The sequence below is a fragment of the Oreochromis niloticus genome, linkage group LG14 (genome assembly GCF_001858045.2).
Source record: "Oreochromis niloticus isolate F11D_XX linkage group LG14, O_niloticus_UMD_NMBU, whole genome shotgun sequence".
Lineage (NCBI taxonomy): Eukaryota > Metazoa > Chordata > Actinopteri > Cichliformes > Cichlidae > Oreochromis > Oreochromis niloticus.
The window spans coordinates 28,583,960-28,602,238 of NC_031979.2; the positions used below are offsets into that span (position 1 = coordinate 28,583,960).

Genomic DNA, 18,279 nt, shown 5'->3' on the forward strand with positions numbered 1-18,279 from the left:
CAGAAACAGTTCATAACTTCCTTCCAACTCATTCATGTCACCTAAAAGGTAAACCTGTTTCTCCATCACCTGTTCAGCTCTGATGATTCAGTAAGGACATCTCCTGGTTTCATCTTCATGTTTCCCTCTCACCAGATATACAAACCGATATCATGACCAGCAGTTTTTACAGCTGTGGCTCCAGCAAACATCAGCTGATACTAGAAATTAATATTAAATACATTCTAACAACAGCTGACCAAGCTTAAAGGTGCTGCTGTTGTTTAGTGCGACATCCGGCAGTTTCCTCTTTCTGGCGCAAAGTGAGCGATAAACAAACAAGAGAGAAAAGCTGATCAGCTGATCATTGATCAGTTTCATAATTGAAGTAGCAACAGGAGAGGGAGGGGAGAGAATGAGAGGAGAAGAAGATGCAGCTGTGCAGCAAAGACACAGAATAACTCCAGCTGTGTGTCTTTTTCCATCCTGGCTGAAGTACGGGACAAACTGTGTTCCTTCTCAGCTCAACACGAAACGCGTAATAATTTCTCTGAATGCCGGACGATTCCGTTTGTACGGGACGGTTGGCAACTCTACTAACTAACCTTATGAATAAAATAAAGTTCACTATCAATAAAATCATAGCACCCGCCCAGCTGTATATAAATTCCGTCATGGTAGCTAGCACGCAGTACGAGTTATTGTAACTGACTGTAAAAAGTCAGCACAACGAAAATAAACTCCACCTAAACTTGGTTTATATCTGACCCAGATAGACTGCAGGTCATAACTTCTTACCTGAAGTTTAGTTCACCTGACGCTCCGACCGGCGGCTGCCTAGGGTCTCTCCTCCTGCCTCCCCTTCCCTCATCCACCTGCTGGCCTCCACCACTTGTTAATTTTACTGAATCTGTGGAAGCTCCGCCATGGCCAACACCAAACAACTGAGTTATTTTTACACACCGACCAGCGTCTGTTCAGTCCACCACCAAAAAAAAAAAAAAAAATCATCGGGCCACCGAGCAAATGCCCGGTATGCCCGATGGCCAGTCCAGCTATGGCCGTGCGTGCCATCAGTTAACCCTTCGCGTGCCAACGGTGGCACGCGTGCCTAGGGTTGCCGACCCCTGATGTAGAGGATGGAAATCACCAGAATCATTGCTGTTAGAGTAACTGGTGTGACAATAAAATACACAAGCACAAAAACTGACACAATCAAACTTGGAATTAACATCTGAAAGTAGGATATCACTCATAAGTAACAAAAAGCTGTCTGACAGTAATGTGACAAAAATAAGAGGTAGTGAGCAGATGTAAAAGCATTCTTTTTGAAAAGAGGTCAACATGTTGATACAATGAAAGTGTCACGGCTGCGGCAGCAGTCATGTGGTGTTGTGAAGGAGGACCAAAACCAAAACAGAGCCCCAAGAGTCCACACAAAAGGTTCCTTACCCACACTAGAGTTCAGGTGACTGACCCAGAGGTTGACAGCACAGGATCCCAGGGTGAAACAGTTAGGGGGGGCAGCCACGCAGAAGGTGATGGTGACTCAATAGAACAGGGGGTGTTGCATCCTGTGAGGCTGTGGGAGTGTGTGGGCGTGGTGTTGTCCTCTCCCTCTCCTCCTCCTTCCTTCTTGCCCCTCCCCTTGTCTCTCTCTGCTCCTGCCTTCTCTTTTAGGACACACCTGCTGCTCATCTGCCCTCTTTTACCACCAATTACCCTCCAGTGGTGATATAAGCTGGAGGAGAGCAATGCGGGTGGGAGAGGCTTTTGGTGGATTTGGTCTGTGCGCTGGTCTGTGTGTGATTCTGGCCTAGGTGTGGAAAAGGCCTGCTGTGCGTGTGTGACCAGCCCCACTGTGCGTGGCTATTTTGTGAGTAGCTTTCAACTGGGCAGTGGTTTCTTGTAGGTGAAGTGGCCTCCTTTTCTTTGGATTGGTTTATTGCTAATAGCAGTGTTGCTGTCTTTTTCTGTTGAATCCTTATAATTGTTTTCTTAGTTGAAGCGGCCACCATTTCTTTGGGTTGGCCTGTCTGATTTATCGTCAAAGCAGCGTTGCTGCCTCTTTCTGTTGATACTGTTTATATGGTTATTGGTTTATTGCTTATAATAAAGACTTATTTTGTGTTAAACACTTCTGCCTGGCGTCCTTTTCATTCCAATCCGGATCCAATTGTTACTGTCCCCGACCTTCTTCGCCTAGCCTTCATGTGGGGACGTAACAAGGGGACCACCTGTGCGGAAAGCAGCGGTGGTGTACACACAGTTCTGGAGGTCGATCGTGCAAAAGACGGCGGTGGCGACACAGGCGAGGTAGATGCAAAAGCTGGTCGCGCAGAAGACAGCGGTGGTGGTGGTGAACACGGTTCAGAAAGCCGTCCACGGCGGCGATGGTGTCCAGGCAGCGGCCTGAGACGTGGCCGGTGATGGTAAGGCGCTGGATGTGGACCAGATGGTGGCATGGTGGCCGCAGTACCAGACGAAGCAGGACCAGATGAGGCAGGACGAGGATTACGCTGCAGGCGACGGTGTGGAAACCGCAGGTGGTGGTGCTGCAGGTGACAGTGTAGAAACCGCAGGTGGTGGCGCTGCAGGCAACGGTGATGGCTGGACGGGCTTCTCTGACCCCCCAACAGAAGCAGGAGGCTGGAGCGGTTCCTCGGCCCCCCAACGGAAGCCGGAGGCTGGAGCGGTTCCTCAGACTCCCCAGCCGAAGCCGGAAGCTGAAGCAGTTCCTCGGAGCCCCCCCCAGCGGAAGAAGGCACAGAACCAGCAGGAGTGGAGTCCTCTGGCGAACACAAAGCAAAACCAGCAGGCGTGGAGTCCTCTGGCAAACACAAAGCAAAACCAGCATGCGCAGAGTCCTCTGGCACACATGAAGCAAAACTGGCAGGCACGGGGTCCTCTGGCACACACAAGGCAAAACCAGCAGACACAGGGTCCTCTAGCACACACAAGGCATAACCAGCAGGCACAGAGTCCTCTGGCACACGCAAAGCAGGCTGGAGCTGCGTAGAGCACTGACTCCGCTTAGGCAGCGACAGCAGGGTGCAGACCTCAGCAGGCTTCTTAGCCTCCAGGGGTTGAGAGTCAACTGAGGGCTGAAACCCGTCTCTGGGGAGGCCCTGGAGAGAGTTATTGTCTCTAAACTAGCCAGCTTTTGAGGAGCCATTACATTATTAATATGTTTGTCTCTCTGCTTAGAAGAGGTGGTAGAAAATCAGTCCCTTACGGGCTGCAGTGACATAGACCTAAGCACAGCAGAAGCGGGTGAAGGTGATGGCCTAGTAGGTGGTTGGAGCTAAGGACTGAACTGAGGATTGAGCTACAGGCTGCGCTAGAGGCTGTATTGACAGCAAAGCTGATGGCTGAGCTGATAAGTGGGCTAATGGCTGAGCTGATGAGTGGCTAAACGCTGAAGTAATGGTTGGGGTGAAAATGAGTAGATGACTGTTGAGGCCAGTAGCGGTTTTTGATACGGGGCGGCATCGTGGTGGAGGGCGGCATCAAGGCATCGGCAAAAAATAAATAAATAAATTTGCTCGTACTCATGGTGCCCGACATCATGCCAGTGCATATTGGGAGTGGCATAGGTACCGATCGGTTTTCTATCGCCCATTTTCTGGGAGTAAGGGCGCCCTCCGTTTGCGAGATGCGCCTGCTGCTTGCGGCACAGGGAGGAGAGGGCGGGGCGGCGGGGGATTCTCTGGCTGGCTGGAGCAGCATCTAATAACCAACTCGCAAAATAAAACAAAATGAAAACAAACCAACAAACACGAAAACACCAGACATCATGATACAGACTTATAATTTGCACCGATGTTTTTTTTTCGAAATTCTATACGGGAAAAGTGAGCGCGAGAGCCCTCGGTGCGCCTGCTCGCTGCTGAAGTCAAAGTAAACTTTATTGTCATCTCCGCTACATACAGTCCAGTATATAGAGAGACCAGACGAGGAGGCTCCAGTTACAGCAGTGCAAGTAAACAATCAATAAATATAATATAAAATAAAATATACACTTTAGGACTAGGGGCAAAGGGATCAATAACAATTTAAAATTCATAATTTACAGTTTGATGATTTAAAGTCTCACACACAACCCGTCGAAAGGGGAGGGGCTGGCTGCTTCCAAATAGAGCACATTTCATTCATAATGTTGTAAATCCAAGCCCATTATGTATTCATGATTTGAATCCTGGGTTGTGTGAAATCCCAGAAATACACCTTAGACAAACTGAATCTGTGAACTAAGGTGTAGGTCTATTAGGTTATGTTGTGGCGATCCTCGAGTTGGGGGATGGGTGTTCATACTGGAGTGCAAGAGGGAGCCAAACAGGCGAGTTGGGGGATGGGTGTTCATACTGGAGTGCAAGAGGGAGCCAAACAGGCTAGGACTGCCACTGGTTGAGTCTTGTAATTGGAAGGTTGTCGATTCGAGCCCCGGCTCCGACAGTCTCAGTCGTTGTGTCCTTGGGCAAGACACTTCACCTGTTGCCTACTGGTGGTGGTCAGAGGGCCTGGTGGCACCAGTATCCGGCAGCCTCGCCTCTGTCAGTGTGCCCCAAGGCAGCTGTGACTACAATGTAGCTTGCCATCACCAGTGTGTGAATGTGTGTGTGAATGGGTGGATGACTGAATGTAGTGTAAAGCGCCTTGGGGTCCATAGGGACTAAGTAAAGTGCTATACAAATACAGGCCATTTACCATTTTTATTGTCTTGGGAGAGACATACACGGAATGAACTGCCTCAGCGTTATCAAGTCCTGGCTCGGAAGGAGCAAAAGAAACACAGTTTTTTTATTTTCACTAACATTTTGAAAATGCCAACTTGGGTGAGGTCAGTTATGATGGAGGTAGGTACCCTACGGCTAATATCCCTTGTCACACAACGAACAACCCCAGAAGAAAAAGTCCCAAAATCTGGGGAAGACGAAGTGTCCCACTCACTCACCACAACCGGCTGCTTGAGAGTTCTCGAGTCTGGCTGTGCGGTGACACGCTGGCAGCGCTTCCTCCTCGGTGATGGCTCCGGCGTGTCAGGTAACTCCACATCCACCGAGGTGGGTCGCGCCTTGTCCGCTGAATTGAGCAGGAAAGTGAAAGCGGCTGGGGGGTGAAGGTGAAGTGTGTTAGGGAAGAAGTTCTGTTGGAGTGGGTGAAGCGATCCCAGTAACCAGGGGAGGCCAGAAAGTAGTCGCTGTAGCTGGGTCTCCAAGGCGCGACGAAACTCCTCCTCCTCATGCTCTAGCCACAGGCTAATCCGCCTTGCAACTGAATCACTTAATTCCTCCAGGAGCTCCTTCGAAGTTGCGAATGCTGCTGGGTTCATTGTGTGGTCACCTCGTACTGTCACGGCTGTGGCAGCAGTCGTGTGGTGTTGTGAAAAAGGACCCAAATGCTGGCAAAAGCTGTGTTGCGAGTGAGCTTTATTTACAGAGTGGCAAAGTGGCAAACAGGAAGTGAGGAACGAGCAAGACATAAACTAAACTGGGAAAACTAGAAACCAAACCTGAAATCATAATATACGGAGACAGATGGGATAAAGAGCAGAGAGAAGCTGAGAACACCAGTTAACACAGATGAACCGATGACGAGCAGACACACACTATACATACACACAAGGGTAATCAGGAAATGACACGCAGCTGAACCTAATGGGCATGGCGAGACACAGACCTTCAAAGTAAAACAGGAAAAAAAAAACAGCAGACCTTCAAAGTAAAACGTGTCCCTGAGTTTGTGTTTGTGTAACCCCCCAAAAGGAACCGGCCCAATGAGCTGAATGACTTCCGACCGGTGGCACTGACGTCACATCTTATGAAGACTCTAGAGCGGCTCTTCCTCAACCTCCTCCGACCACAGGTACAACATGCCCAGGACCCACTACAGTTCGCATACAAGGCGGATGTCGGAGTGGAGGATGCCATCCTGTACCTCCTACATAGAGCCCACTCACACCTGGACAAGGGAAAAGGCACGGTCAGGATCCTGTTTCTTGACTTTTCCAGTGCCTTTAATACCATCCGGCCCTGTCTGCTCCAGGAAAAACTAAACAGGATGCAGGTGGACCCCTACTTGGTCGCTTGGATCTCCGACTACCTCACTGACAGACCACAGTACGTCAGGCTGAAGGACATCACGTCTGACACTGTGGTCAGCAGCACAGGAGCACCACAGGGAACTGTGCTGTCCCCTCTTCTCTTGACCCTGTACACCTCTGACTTCTGCTACAACTCTGAATTATGCCATATTCAGAAGTTTGCAGACGACACAGCCATCATGGGGTGTATCTGGGATGATCAGGAAGAGGAGTACAGAAGTCTGGTGAGGAACTTTGTCACATGGAGTCACACAAACCACCTGCAACTCAACACCTCAAAGACCAAGGAACTGGTTGTGGACTTCGGGAGGTCCAGACCAGTTCCACTGCCAGTTCGGATAGAGGGAGAGGAGGTGGAGGTGGTCAACACATATAAGTACCTCGGGTTGTGGGTGGACAACAAACTGGACTGCTCATGCAACACACAGCTCCTGTATAAAAAAAGGCCAGGGCAGACTGTACTTCCTCAGGAGACTGAGGTTCTTCAACATCTGCAGGAAGCTCCTGAGGATGTTTTACCAGGTTGCCGGAGTACTGTTCTATGCTGTGGTGTGCTGGGGTGGCAGCACAGCAAAGAAGGACATGTCCAGGCTGGAAAAACTAATCAGGAAGGCTGGCTCTGTGGTTGGCATGAAGCTGGACACTCTGGTGACAATGGCAGGGAGAAGGACACTAAAAAAAGGACACTGTGTATATATGGTATATTTCTGCTCACATTCCGCAACTTCTGTCGGTCCTGTGCTACTGGAAACTGAATTTCCTGGAGGAACCCAGCTGAGGGATAAATAAAGTTTCATCTAATCTAATCTAATCTAATCTAATCTAATCTAATAATCAGTACCAAAGCTGTTTTCAAAATAACATTATTCCATCCTTCATTATTCTTCCCCATTCACATAACAGCAATAAAATAAAAGTAGTATTTGTTGTCATATATCATTTGTTCGTCACATAATCCTGATTAATAATGATAGTTTTAGGTCATGTTATGTTGCACATACACAATCACTAGGAAATTTCAGTTAAATTATGTTGCAACAATTCATAACAGATAAAGCTAAATCAATCAAGTTGCAACATTATAAAAACTCCACAATTCGTTCTGAGAACCATCTCCTATCAGGAAAAAAAATTCTCTTGGACAAATTGTGTAGTTAGACTTAACATTTATTTAAATTTTGTTTTCTCATTTTAAACTTATGTGTAAACTCTACCTGAAAAGTGACATGTAAGTACACACAAAGAGTTTTTTTTTTAATGCATAACAATATAGCATCACTGAACATATACAGGAAAGCATGTTGCAAAACTACGAATAATTTAAAATTAATCATTATTACATTTAATTATTCTTGCATATTGAAGCAGTCATTTCCTGTATGGTCTGAGGAAATATGAATGGCAGCATTTATATTTCTGATGTAACTCAAATTATGTTTATTTTGAACAGGATGAAGTAGGCATAAAACGTTTTAGTACAAGAAAAAAATTTTCATCCCTGAGGCCATAGATCAGAGGACTCAGGCACCTTGGAGCAATATTAAACATAATGTAGTTAGAATATCTGACATTTATAAACAACCTGAAATCAATCTGAAGCACTGCAGTTTCAATGAATGGGCACCACAGTTGAATGAGACAGAGCAACAACTGGAAAGCATGAAGGATCACTGTTTTGAGTCCTTTATGTGTCAACTTCTTTTTATCTCCTGATGCAGCTTTGGCCACTTTCATTATTTGAACATATGAGTATGCAATAGTGATGCCCATAATCAAGAAATAAAATTGATACACTGCTGATCGAACATGATCCTGCCATCTGTAAAAAGTAAATGCCTCTACACTACATATCATGGATTGCTTGTAGAAGTTAAGTGAGGCAGAAGCAAAGAACATGGACAGAATAATTATGCAAGGGCCAGAGCTGAGAACATGAATGATCAGGATACAGTACATAGTGCTGCGTGTGGAGCACAGCTGTCCATGACGCAGGGGCATACAAATGGCCACATAGCGCTCCAGAGTCATTGCTGTCAGAGTAACCGGTGTGACAGAACTATACATAACCACAAAAATAGTGAGGATTATACACAACCACACTTGTATTGGAAATTCAAAATAGGTCAATATAAGCAAAACATCTGACACCAATAACAAAACACTGTCTGACAGCAATGTTACAAAAAACAAGATGTAACGTGCAGATGTGTGAAAGGATTCCTTTTTAACAAAGATCATGATGAGCAACATGTTGATGCAAAGGAAAATTATTACCAGGATCTGTACGATAATGACCCGGTCATTAACTGGTCGCTGCAATAAAACATCATTTACTGAGTTGTTACCTGCCATAGAGAACAAACATGTGTTTGAAGTACTTCTAAGAGTTCATTAAAGTTTTGTTAATAAATGTAAGATTTTCCTTTTAAAAATCAAAACTCAAAATCAAATCCAGTGGAGAAACCTTCCATTCTGTTCCAGAGCCAAACGTCTTCTGCTGCGTTTACTGCAGTTTTCTGAGGAATGACTGCATCATTAATTTGTAGCTTACAGCAACTAAGAATAACAATAACACATGAAACTTCCCTGTACTGTGTTGTCATCGTCCCCTAGCACCCATTCTCCTCAGTATCGATGCCTCTAAATAGGTAATTGCTGGTATACTCAGGAGACTTTGTAGTAAACTCAACATAACTGACCTAAAAGAATTGAAAAGTTGTTGTTTGCTGAGGAGGCAATTACCTGTAGTTAGTGCAACAAGTAAGACTACATCCCATTATTTTGGCTCTATGTCTTAAAAACTCCTAAAGTGATGTGACTGTGACAGGTACTAGGTCTGTTTGTGAGGCATTCAGTTAAGTGAAAACTGTCCTTTCTTTACTAAGCATTGTTTCTTAATTTACCATAAATGAGAAAGTTTAAAATAGCAGAGTTTTGTATGTTTTTTCTGCCTTTGATTATATTAAACTGTATAGAGACAAGTGCATAACACATGTAAGAAAGACTTGAAAAACATCAGACATTTATATCCTAAAACTGATCACACATAGATTGAGCAGTTGGTAGGTTTACTGATGCTAGGTGTGTTTTAAAGATATGTGGCTACTTCAGCTCATCTGTAACCCACCCAGCAGAGACTTAATGGTCCCATTTGTGGCTAATATAGGTAAAAGAATTTGCTAATAACTTACAATTCAAAACGGAGAAGAGAAGTCAGATGGAAAATGTATTGTTTTTTCTTCAGGCATTTTTCCTCACTATTCCCTCTTTTAAGTGCACATATCAATTTTTGTTGTATTTTGTCTTGCTAAAGCAGTTAATGAAAAGTGGGTAACTGTCACAGCTGGAAGCCAGAATGTGGAGTGGACCCACAAACAAATTCAAGCCAAGAAACAGAACTTTGACGTGAACAAGGGTTTTATTTACAGTGGCATGAAGGTACAAAAGGATAAGAACATGAACTGTGAAATACAGTGAATGTGAACTAAGAACAAACTGTGACATACTAGGAAACATGAATGAAGTGGAGACTAGGAAGACAAGCTATGAGTAAACTGTGAGATGCTATGAACTAGCATGGTGTTACTGGGGTTATTAAATATATGTATATGGGTGTATGCCTTTATTGATGAAACTTCATCATTATAAACCTGGTGTCCAATCCTGCATCTTTTTCAGTTGAAACCATTACTATGAACTCTATTATTTTAGGCAAAGAGTAAAACATCTGTGCTATAGCTTTAAGAGAACCATCATTATTAGCAAAGGCTGATATTAGCTTGGTATAATATCAAGCTAAATGGTAAGACTGCAGTTTTACTGTAAATCAGTCAAAATCCATCCATCCACTTCTACTTATCCTTTTTCAATTCAATTCAATTCAATTTTATTTATATAGCGCCAAATCACAACAGCAGTCGCCTCAAGGCGCTTTATATTGCACAGTAGATCGTACAATAATAGATAGAGAGAAAAACCCAACAATCATATGACCCCCTATGAGCAAGCACTTTGGCGACAGTGGGAAGGAAAAACTCCCTTTTAACAGGAAGAAACCTCCGGCAGAACCAGGCTCAGGGAGGGGCGGCCATCTGCTGCAACCGGTTGGGGTGAGAGAAGGAAGACAGGATAAAGACGTGATGTGGAAGAGAGACAGAGGTTAATAATAGGTATGATTCAATGCAGATAGGTCTATTAACACATAGTGAGTGAGAAAGGTGACTGGAAAGGAAAAACTCAATGCATCATGGGAATCCCCCGGCAGCCTACGGCTATTGCAGCACAACTAAGGGAGGATTCAGGGTCACCTGGTCCAGCCCTAACTATATGCTTTAGCAAAAAGGAAAGTTTTAAGCCTAATCTAAGCCTAAAAGTAGAGATAGTGTCTGTCTCCCAAATCCAAACTGGAAGCTGGTTCCACAGAAGAGAGGCCTGAAAACTGAAGGCTCTCCCTCCCATTCTACTTTGAAATACTCTAGGAACAACAAGTAAGCCTGCCATGCGAGAGCAAAGTGCTCTAATAGGGTGATATAGTTCTACAAGGTCATTAAGATAAGATGGGGCCTGATTATTTAAGACCTTGTATGTGAGGAGCAGGATTTTGAATTCAATTCTGGATTTAACAGGGAAACAATGAAGGGAAGCCAATACAGGAGAAATATGCTCTCTCTTTCTAGTCCCTGTCAGGACTCTTGCTGCAGCATTTTGGATTAACTGAAGGCTTTTCAGAGAGTTTTTAGGACATCCTGATAATAATGAATTACAGTAGTCCAGCCTGGAAGTAATAAATGCATGAACTAGTTTTTCAGCATCACTCTGAGACAGCATATTTCTAATTTTAGAGATGTTGCGCAGATGGAAGAAAGCAGTCTTACATATTTGTTTAATATGTGCATTGAAGGACATATCTTGGTCAAAAATGACTCCAAGGTTCTTCACAGTGTTACTGGAGGCCAAGGTAATGCCATCCAGAGTAAGAATCTGGTTAGATACAATAATTCTAAGATTTTCAGGGCTGAGTACAATAACCTCAGTTTTATCTGAATTAAGAAGCAGAAAGTTAGCGGCCATCCAGGTCTTTATGTCTTTAAGACATTCCTGCAGTTTAACTAAATGGTGTGTGTTATCTGGCTTCATGGACAGATAGAATTGGGTGTCATCAGCATAGCAGTGAAAATGTATACTGTCTTCTAATGATGCTGCCTAAGGGAAGCATGTATAATGTAAACAAAATTGGTCCTAAGACAGAACCCTGTAGAACACCATAATTGACCTTAGTGTGTGAAGACGACTCTCCATTTACATGAACAAATTGGAGTCTATTAGATAGATATGATACAAACCACTGCAGCGCAGTACCTGAAATACCTACAGCAGGGGTCTCCAACTCCAGGCCTCGAGGGCCGGTGTCCTGCAGGTTTTAGATCTCACCCTGGGTCTACACACCTGAATCAAATGATTAGTTCATTACCAGGCCTCTGGAAAACTGCAAGACATGTTGAGGAGGCGATTTAGCCATTTGATTCAGCTGTGCTGGATCAAGGACACATCTAAAACTTGCAGGACACCGGCCCTCGAGGCCTGGAGTTGGGGACCCCTGACCTACAGCGTGCTCTGATCGTGCTAATAGGATATTATGGCCAACAGTATCAAACGCTGTACTGAGGACTAGCAGGACAAGCACAGAGATGAGTCCACTGTCAGAAGCCATAAGAAGATCATTTGTAACCTTCACTAAAGCTGTTTCTGTGCTGTGATGAGCTCTGAAACCTGACTGAAACTCTTCAAATAAGCCATTCCTCTGCAGATGATCTGTTAGCTGTTTGACAACTACTCTTTCAAGGATTTTTGATATGAAAGGAAGGTTGGAGAGTGGCCTATAATTAGCTAAGACAGCTGGGTCTAGAGATGGCTTTTTAAGTAAAGGTTTAACTACTGCCAGCTTGAAGGCCTGTGGTACATAGCCGATCATTAGAGATGAGTTGATCATATTTAAGATTAAACCATTAATTAATGGCAGGACTTCTTTGAGCAGTTTTGTAGGAATGGGGTCTAAGAGACACGTTGATGGTTTGGAGGAAGTAATTACTGAAGTTAACTCAGAAAAATCAATTGGAGAAAAAGAGTCTAAAGGAATATCAATGGTACTGAGAGTAGCTGTAGATGATGTTACATCTGTGGGATGATTATTGGTAATTTTTTCTCTAATGATTAAAATTTTATCTGTGAAGAAGTTCATGAAGTCATTACTAGTTAACATTAAAGGGATGGTAGGCTCACCAGTACTCTGACTTTTTGTCAGCCTAGCTACAGCGCTGAAGAGAAACCTAGGGTTGTTCTTATTTTCTTCAATCAGTGATGAATAGTAAGATGTTCTGGCTTTGTGGAGGGCTTTCTTATAAAGCAACAAACTATTTCTCCAGGCTAAATGATGATCTTCTAAATTTGTGACACACCATTTCCTCTCCAGCTTACGAATTATCTGCTTTAGGCTACGTGTTTGAGAATTATACCACGGAGTCAGGTATTTCTGATTTGAGGCCTTAGTTTTCACCAGAGCTGCAGTATCCAGAGTTGTACCTAGTGAGGAGATAAAATTATTAACAAGATGATCGACTTCTGTTGGTGTAGCGTTCAAGTAGCTGCTCTGCTCTGTTTTGGTACAGAGCATTGAAGATGATAACAGTGGGTGGATTATGTTCTTAAACTTAGTTAGAGTGTTTTCAGAAAGACATCTACTGTGATGAAGTCTATACTCTCCACTGCTGTGTAATCAATTATCGTAAATGTAAATGTTATTAGGAAATGATCAGACAGCAGAGAGTTTTCAGGAAATACTATTAAATGTTCAGTTTCTATGTCATATATTAAAACAAGATCAAGAGTGTGATTAAAGTGGTGGGTGGGTTCTTTTACATTTTGAGAGAAGCCAATTGAGTCTAATAACAGATTAAATGCCATGTTGAGGCTGTCATTTTTTGCATCTACATTAATGTTAAAATCACCCACAATAATTATTTTACCTGAGCTGAGCACTAAATCAGATAAAAAGTCTGAGAAATCAGACAGAAACTCTGTGTAAGGCCCAGGTGGACGATAGATGATAACAAATAAGACTGGTTTTTGAGTTTTACATCTGGGGTGGGCAAGGCTAAGCATCAGGCTTTCACATGAATTAAAAGTCTGTCTTGGTCTTTCGTTGATTAATAGGCTGGTGTGAAAAATTGCTGCCACACCGCCCCCTCGGCCTGTGCTTCCAGATTTCTGGTAGTTAGAATGACTCGGGGGTGTTGACTCATTTAAACTAACATAATCATCCTGCTGCAACCAGGTTTCTGTAAGGCAGAGTAAATCGATTTGTTGATCAATTATTAAGTCATGTACTAACAGAGACTTGGGGGAGAGAGACCTAATGTTTAATAATCCACATTTCACTGTTTTACTCTTTGGTTCAGATGTGGATACTGTATTGTTCTTTCTTTGTGATTTTTTTATGTTTAAGTTGTTTATTGCTGATTTTTAGTTTGTTTTTTTTCTAATAAATGTTTTTTGTTTAATACATTTGTCCATATTTCTAGAAATGAGAGCTGCTCCATCCAAAGTGGGATGGATGCCGTCTCTCCTAACAAGACCAGGTTTCCTCCAGAAGGTTTGCCAATTATCTATCAAGCCCACATCATTTTTTGGACACCACTCAGACAGCCAGCAATTTAAGGAGAACATGTGGCTAAACATGTCACTCCTGGTCAGATTGGGGAGGGACCCAGAGAAAACTACAGAGGACTACATTGTTTTGACAAAGTTACACACCAATTCAATATTGATTTTAGTGACCTCCAATCGGCATAACTGGGTGTCATTACTGCCGACGTGAATTATGATTTTACTGAATTTCTGTTTACCCTTAGCCAGCAGTTTTAAATTTCCCTCAATGTCGCCTGCTCTGGCCCCTGGAAGACAATTGACTATGGTTGGCAGTGTCTCTAGCTTCACATGTCTGAGAACAAAATCACCAATTACCAGAGTTTGACCCCCAGCGGGTGTGTCGCCGAGTGGGGTAAAACGGTTAGACACATGAACAGGTTGGTGGTGTACCTGGGGCTTCTGTTTAAGACTATGCTTCCTCCTCACCGTCACCCAGCTGCCCTCTTTCCCCAGCTGCTTGGGGTCTGCTGGGCAACAGCTAGCGGGGCCTACGCTATCTTCGGCTGCACCAGCTACAGGGGCCTGGCTAGCTACGGGTGAATGAAGGGTGCGAAGCCGAGTCTCCAATTCAGTAATCCTGGCCTCCAGAGCTGCAAATATGCTACATTTGTTACAAGTATCACTACTGCTAAAGGAGGCCAAGGAGTAACTAAACATCTGACACAATGAGCAGGAAAGTGCAGGAGGGACAGGTGAAGAGGCCATGCTAGCGAGTTGGCTACAAGCTAAGCTAAACTAAGCTAGCGAAACAGTAAAGACAGTGAGTAAATAATTTGGCTATAAATTAGGGAGTGAGTACACAGAGAGTGTGCTTCGGATGAAGCACGTGAAGATTATGCTATGAAGAAAGAATGTATCTAAACTTTTTAAATAAATCGCTAAGCAGATAAGCTACTCAAAAACACCACCATGTTTGAGCAGGAACAGGAAGTGATACTCTATCGCAGAGAGAACGAACACCAGCGAACACCAAGACACCAAGTGACAGCGCCAGGTTCGCGGGTGAGCTGGAGCCTTTCCCAGCTGTCTTAGGGCAAGAGGCAGGGTACACCCTAGACAGGTCGCCAGTCTGAGGCAGAGCTAACACACAGACACAGACAACCATTTGCACTCACATTCACATCTATGGGCAATTTAGAGTTTCCAATTAAACTATCCCCACTTATTGCATGTCTTTGGACTGTGGGAGGAAGCCAGAGTACCAGGAGAGAACCCACGCAAACACGGGGAGAACTCCACACAGACAGACGCCCGGCCTGATGGTAGAATTGAACTGAACTCAGGACCTTCTTGCTGTGAGGCGACAGTGCTAACCACCGTGCCACCATGCTGCCTTCAGTCAAAACCAAAATCAGTTTTATTTTATTCCAGTTTTATTTTATTCTTAAACTCAGATTATTACATACCACAAGTAAACTAATACTTTACTAAATAAACTAAATAATTACTGAAAAACCTAAATGATAATTGGTTATTTAATTAAAAAAAGCTGACCACCAAAGAGCCTATAGCTATCTGAGCATCTACTCGCAGTTGTGAACATATTGAGCGATAAATGTGATTTTCCTTTCTGTAACTGAAAATAAATAATTATATCATAAAATAGTAAATTAAAAAAAGATTTATTTTTTTTTAAAGTGAGCATTGTTATGAACATAGATGTGGGTATTGTGTGTTACTGATTCAACTGGAATATGGCTATACAGTTACAAAAGACTACCAGATCACATCCTTATTTAGATATTTTTAAATTCATTCATTTATTTAAAAGGGTAAATTGTCCCTGACAAATAGTTTCTGATTGAAAAGTCAAATGCATAAAGGTTTCCTCTTTTTACAGTAAAACAACACATGACATACACAACAGCTAAACACAAAACCACCTCTTCAAATGGTGGAAAGATAAAGACTAATAAATAATCAATATGATCAAAATGAATGAATGCTTTGTTTAACAATGAATGTCAACATTATAATTATAATGGATATAGCATGTCAAATTAGGTTTCTTTTGAACATGATGAAGTAAGCAAAAGATTTTTAAGTGCAAAAAAGAATTTTTCATCCCTGAGTCCATAAATGAGAGGACTCAGACCCCTTGGAACTATACTAAATAATACATAATTAAAGTATCTGAAATTCCGAAATAAATTAAAATCAATCTGAAGGACTGTGTTTTCTATAAATGGGGTAGACAGCTAGATGAGACAGAGGAGCAGCTAAAAAGTATGAAGGATGACTGTTTTGAGGCCTTTGTGTGTTGACTTCTTATCCTCTCCCGATGCAGCTTTGGCCACTTTCATTATTTGAACATATGAGAAAATAATAATAATCCTCATAATCAAGAAATAAAACTGATGTATTGCTGATCAAACATGATCCTGCCACCTGTAAAGAATAAACAACTCAACTTCGACAGAAAATATGTGATTTGCACTGTTAAGTGAGACAGTAGCAAAGAACATGGACAGAATAATTGTGCAGGGTCCAGAGCTGATAACATGAATGATCAGGATGCAGTACATAGTGCTGTATGTGGAGCACAGCTGTCCATGACGCAGGGGCATACAGATGGCCACACAGCAAAAGGCTGTCCGACAGTAATGTTACAGAAAATAAGATGCAGCGTGCAGATGTGTGAAAGGATTCTTTTTTTCATAAAAGTCAGGATGAGCAACATGTTGATACAAAGACAAATTGTTAGCAGAATCTGCACAAAGTTTTGCGAGATCTCGCAAAAGTTCATCTTAGTTTTTTTTCTCCCATGTCCCTTGCGGGGCTCCGCAGGATTATGATCGGTACCAAAGAAGTTTTTCAAAATAACATTATTCCATCTTCATCATTCTTCCCCATTCACATAACAGCAATAAATTAAAAGTAGTATTTGTTTGCATATATCATTTGTCACATAATCCTGACTTTCAATTATGTTTTTTAGGTCTTGTCATGTTGCACATAGTCAATGATTTGGAAAGTTCAGTTAAATTATGTTGCAACAATTCATAACAGATAAAGCTAAATCAATCAAGCTGCAACATCATAAAAAACTCTACAATTCATTCTGAGAAAGTGAATCATCTTCTATCAAGGAAAAAAAATCCCTTGGACAAATTGTGTAGGTACACTTAACATTTATTTAGATTTTGTTTTCTCATTTTAAACATATGTGTAAACTGCACCTGAAAAGTGACATGTAACTGCAGAGTTTTGTTTAAATGCATAACAATATAGCAGCACTGAACATATACAGGAAAGCAAGTTGCAAAACTACGAATAATTTAAAATTAATCATTATTTACATAAAATTATTCTTGCATATTGAAGCAGTCATTTCCTGTATGGTCTGAGGAAATATGAATGGCAGCATTTATATTTCTGATGTAACTCAAATTATGTTTATTTTGAACAGGATGAAGTAGGCATAAGACTTTTTAGTACAAGAAAAAAATTTTCATCCCTGAGGCCATAGATCAGAGGACTCAGGCACCTTGGAGCAATATTGAACATAATGTAGTTAGAATATCTGACATTTACAAATAACCTCAAATCAATCTGAAGCACTGCAGTTTCAATGAATGGGCACCACAGCTGAATGAGACAGAGCAACAACTGGAAAGCATGAAGGATCACTGTTTTAAGCCCCTTATGTGTCAACTTCTTTTTCTCTCCTGATGCAGCTTTGGCCACTTTCATTATTTGAACATATGAGTATGCAATAGTGATGCCCATAATCAAGAAATAAAATTGAAACACAGCTGATCGAACATGATCCTGCCATCTGTAAAGAGTAAATGCCTCTACACTACATATCATGGATTGCTTGTAGAAGTTAAGTGAGGCAGAAGCAAAGAACATGGACAGAATAATTATACAAGGACCAAAGCTGACACCATGAATGATCAGGATACAGTACATAGTGCTGCGTGTGGAGCACAGCTGTCCATGACGCAGGGGCATACAAATGGCCACATAGCGCTCCAGAGTCATTGCTGTCAGAGTAACCGGTGTGACAAAACTATACATAACCACAAAAATAGTGAGGATTATACACAACCACACTTGTATTGTGAATTCAAAATGGGTCAATATAAGCAAAACATCTGACACCAATAACAAAACACTGTCTGACAGCAGTGTTACAAAAAACAAGATGTAGCGTGCAGATGTGTGAAAGGATTCCTTTTTAATAAAGATCATGATGAGCAACATGTTGATGCAAAGGAAAATTATTACCAGGATCTGTACGATAATGACCCGGTCATCGACTGGTCGCTGCAATAAAACATCATTTACTGAGTTGTTACCTGCCATAGAGAAGAAACATGTGTTTGAAGTACTTCTAAGAGTTAAATAAAGTTTTGTTAATAAATGTAAGATTGTCCTTTTAAAAATCAAAGTTCAAAATCAAATCCAGTGGAGAAACCTTCCATTCTGTTCCAGAGCCAAACGTCTTTTCCTGCGTTCCCTGCAGTTTTCTGAGAAATGACTGCATC

At 42.4% G+C, this 18,279-nt stretch overlaps 1 protein-coding gene and 2 pseudogenes across 1 annotated transcript; all 3 read right to left on the reverse strand.

Moving 5' to 3' along the window:
* Positions 1-7,508: 7,508 nt before the first annotated feature.
* Positions 7,509-8,434, reverse strand: LOC100692834 (odorant receptor 131-2-like; annotated as a pseudogene).
* Positions 8,435-15,781: 7,347 nt separating this feature from the next.
* Positions 15,782-16,631, reverse strand: LOC109204970 (odorant receptor 131-2-like; annotated as a pseudogene).
* Positions 16,632-17,171: 540 nt separating this feature from the next.
* Positions 17,172-17,862, reverse strand: LOC100693380 (odorant receptor 131-2-like). The gene is given in 2 exon segments (XM_025897918.1): positions 17,172-17,216; positions 17,219-17,862. Coding segments are annotated over 2 exon segments (636 nt in total). The 5' UTR covers positions 17,810-17,862.
* Positions 17,863-18,279: the final 417 nt, after the last annotated feature.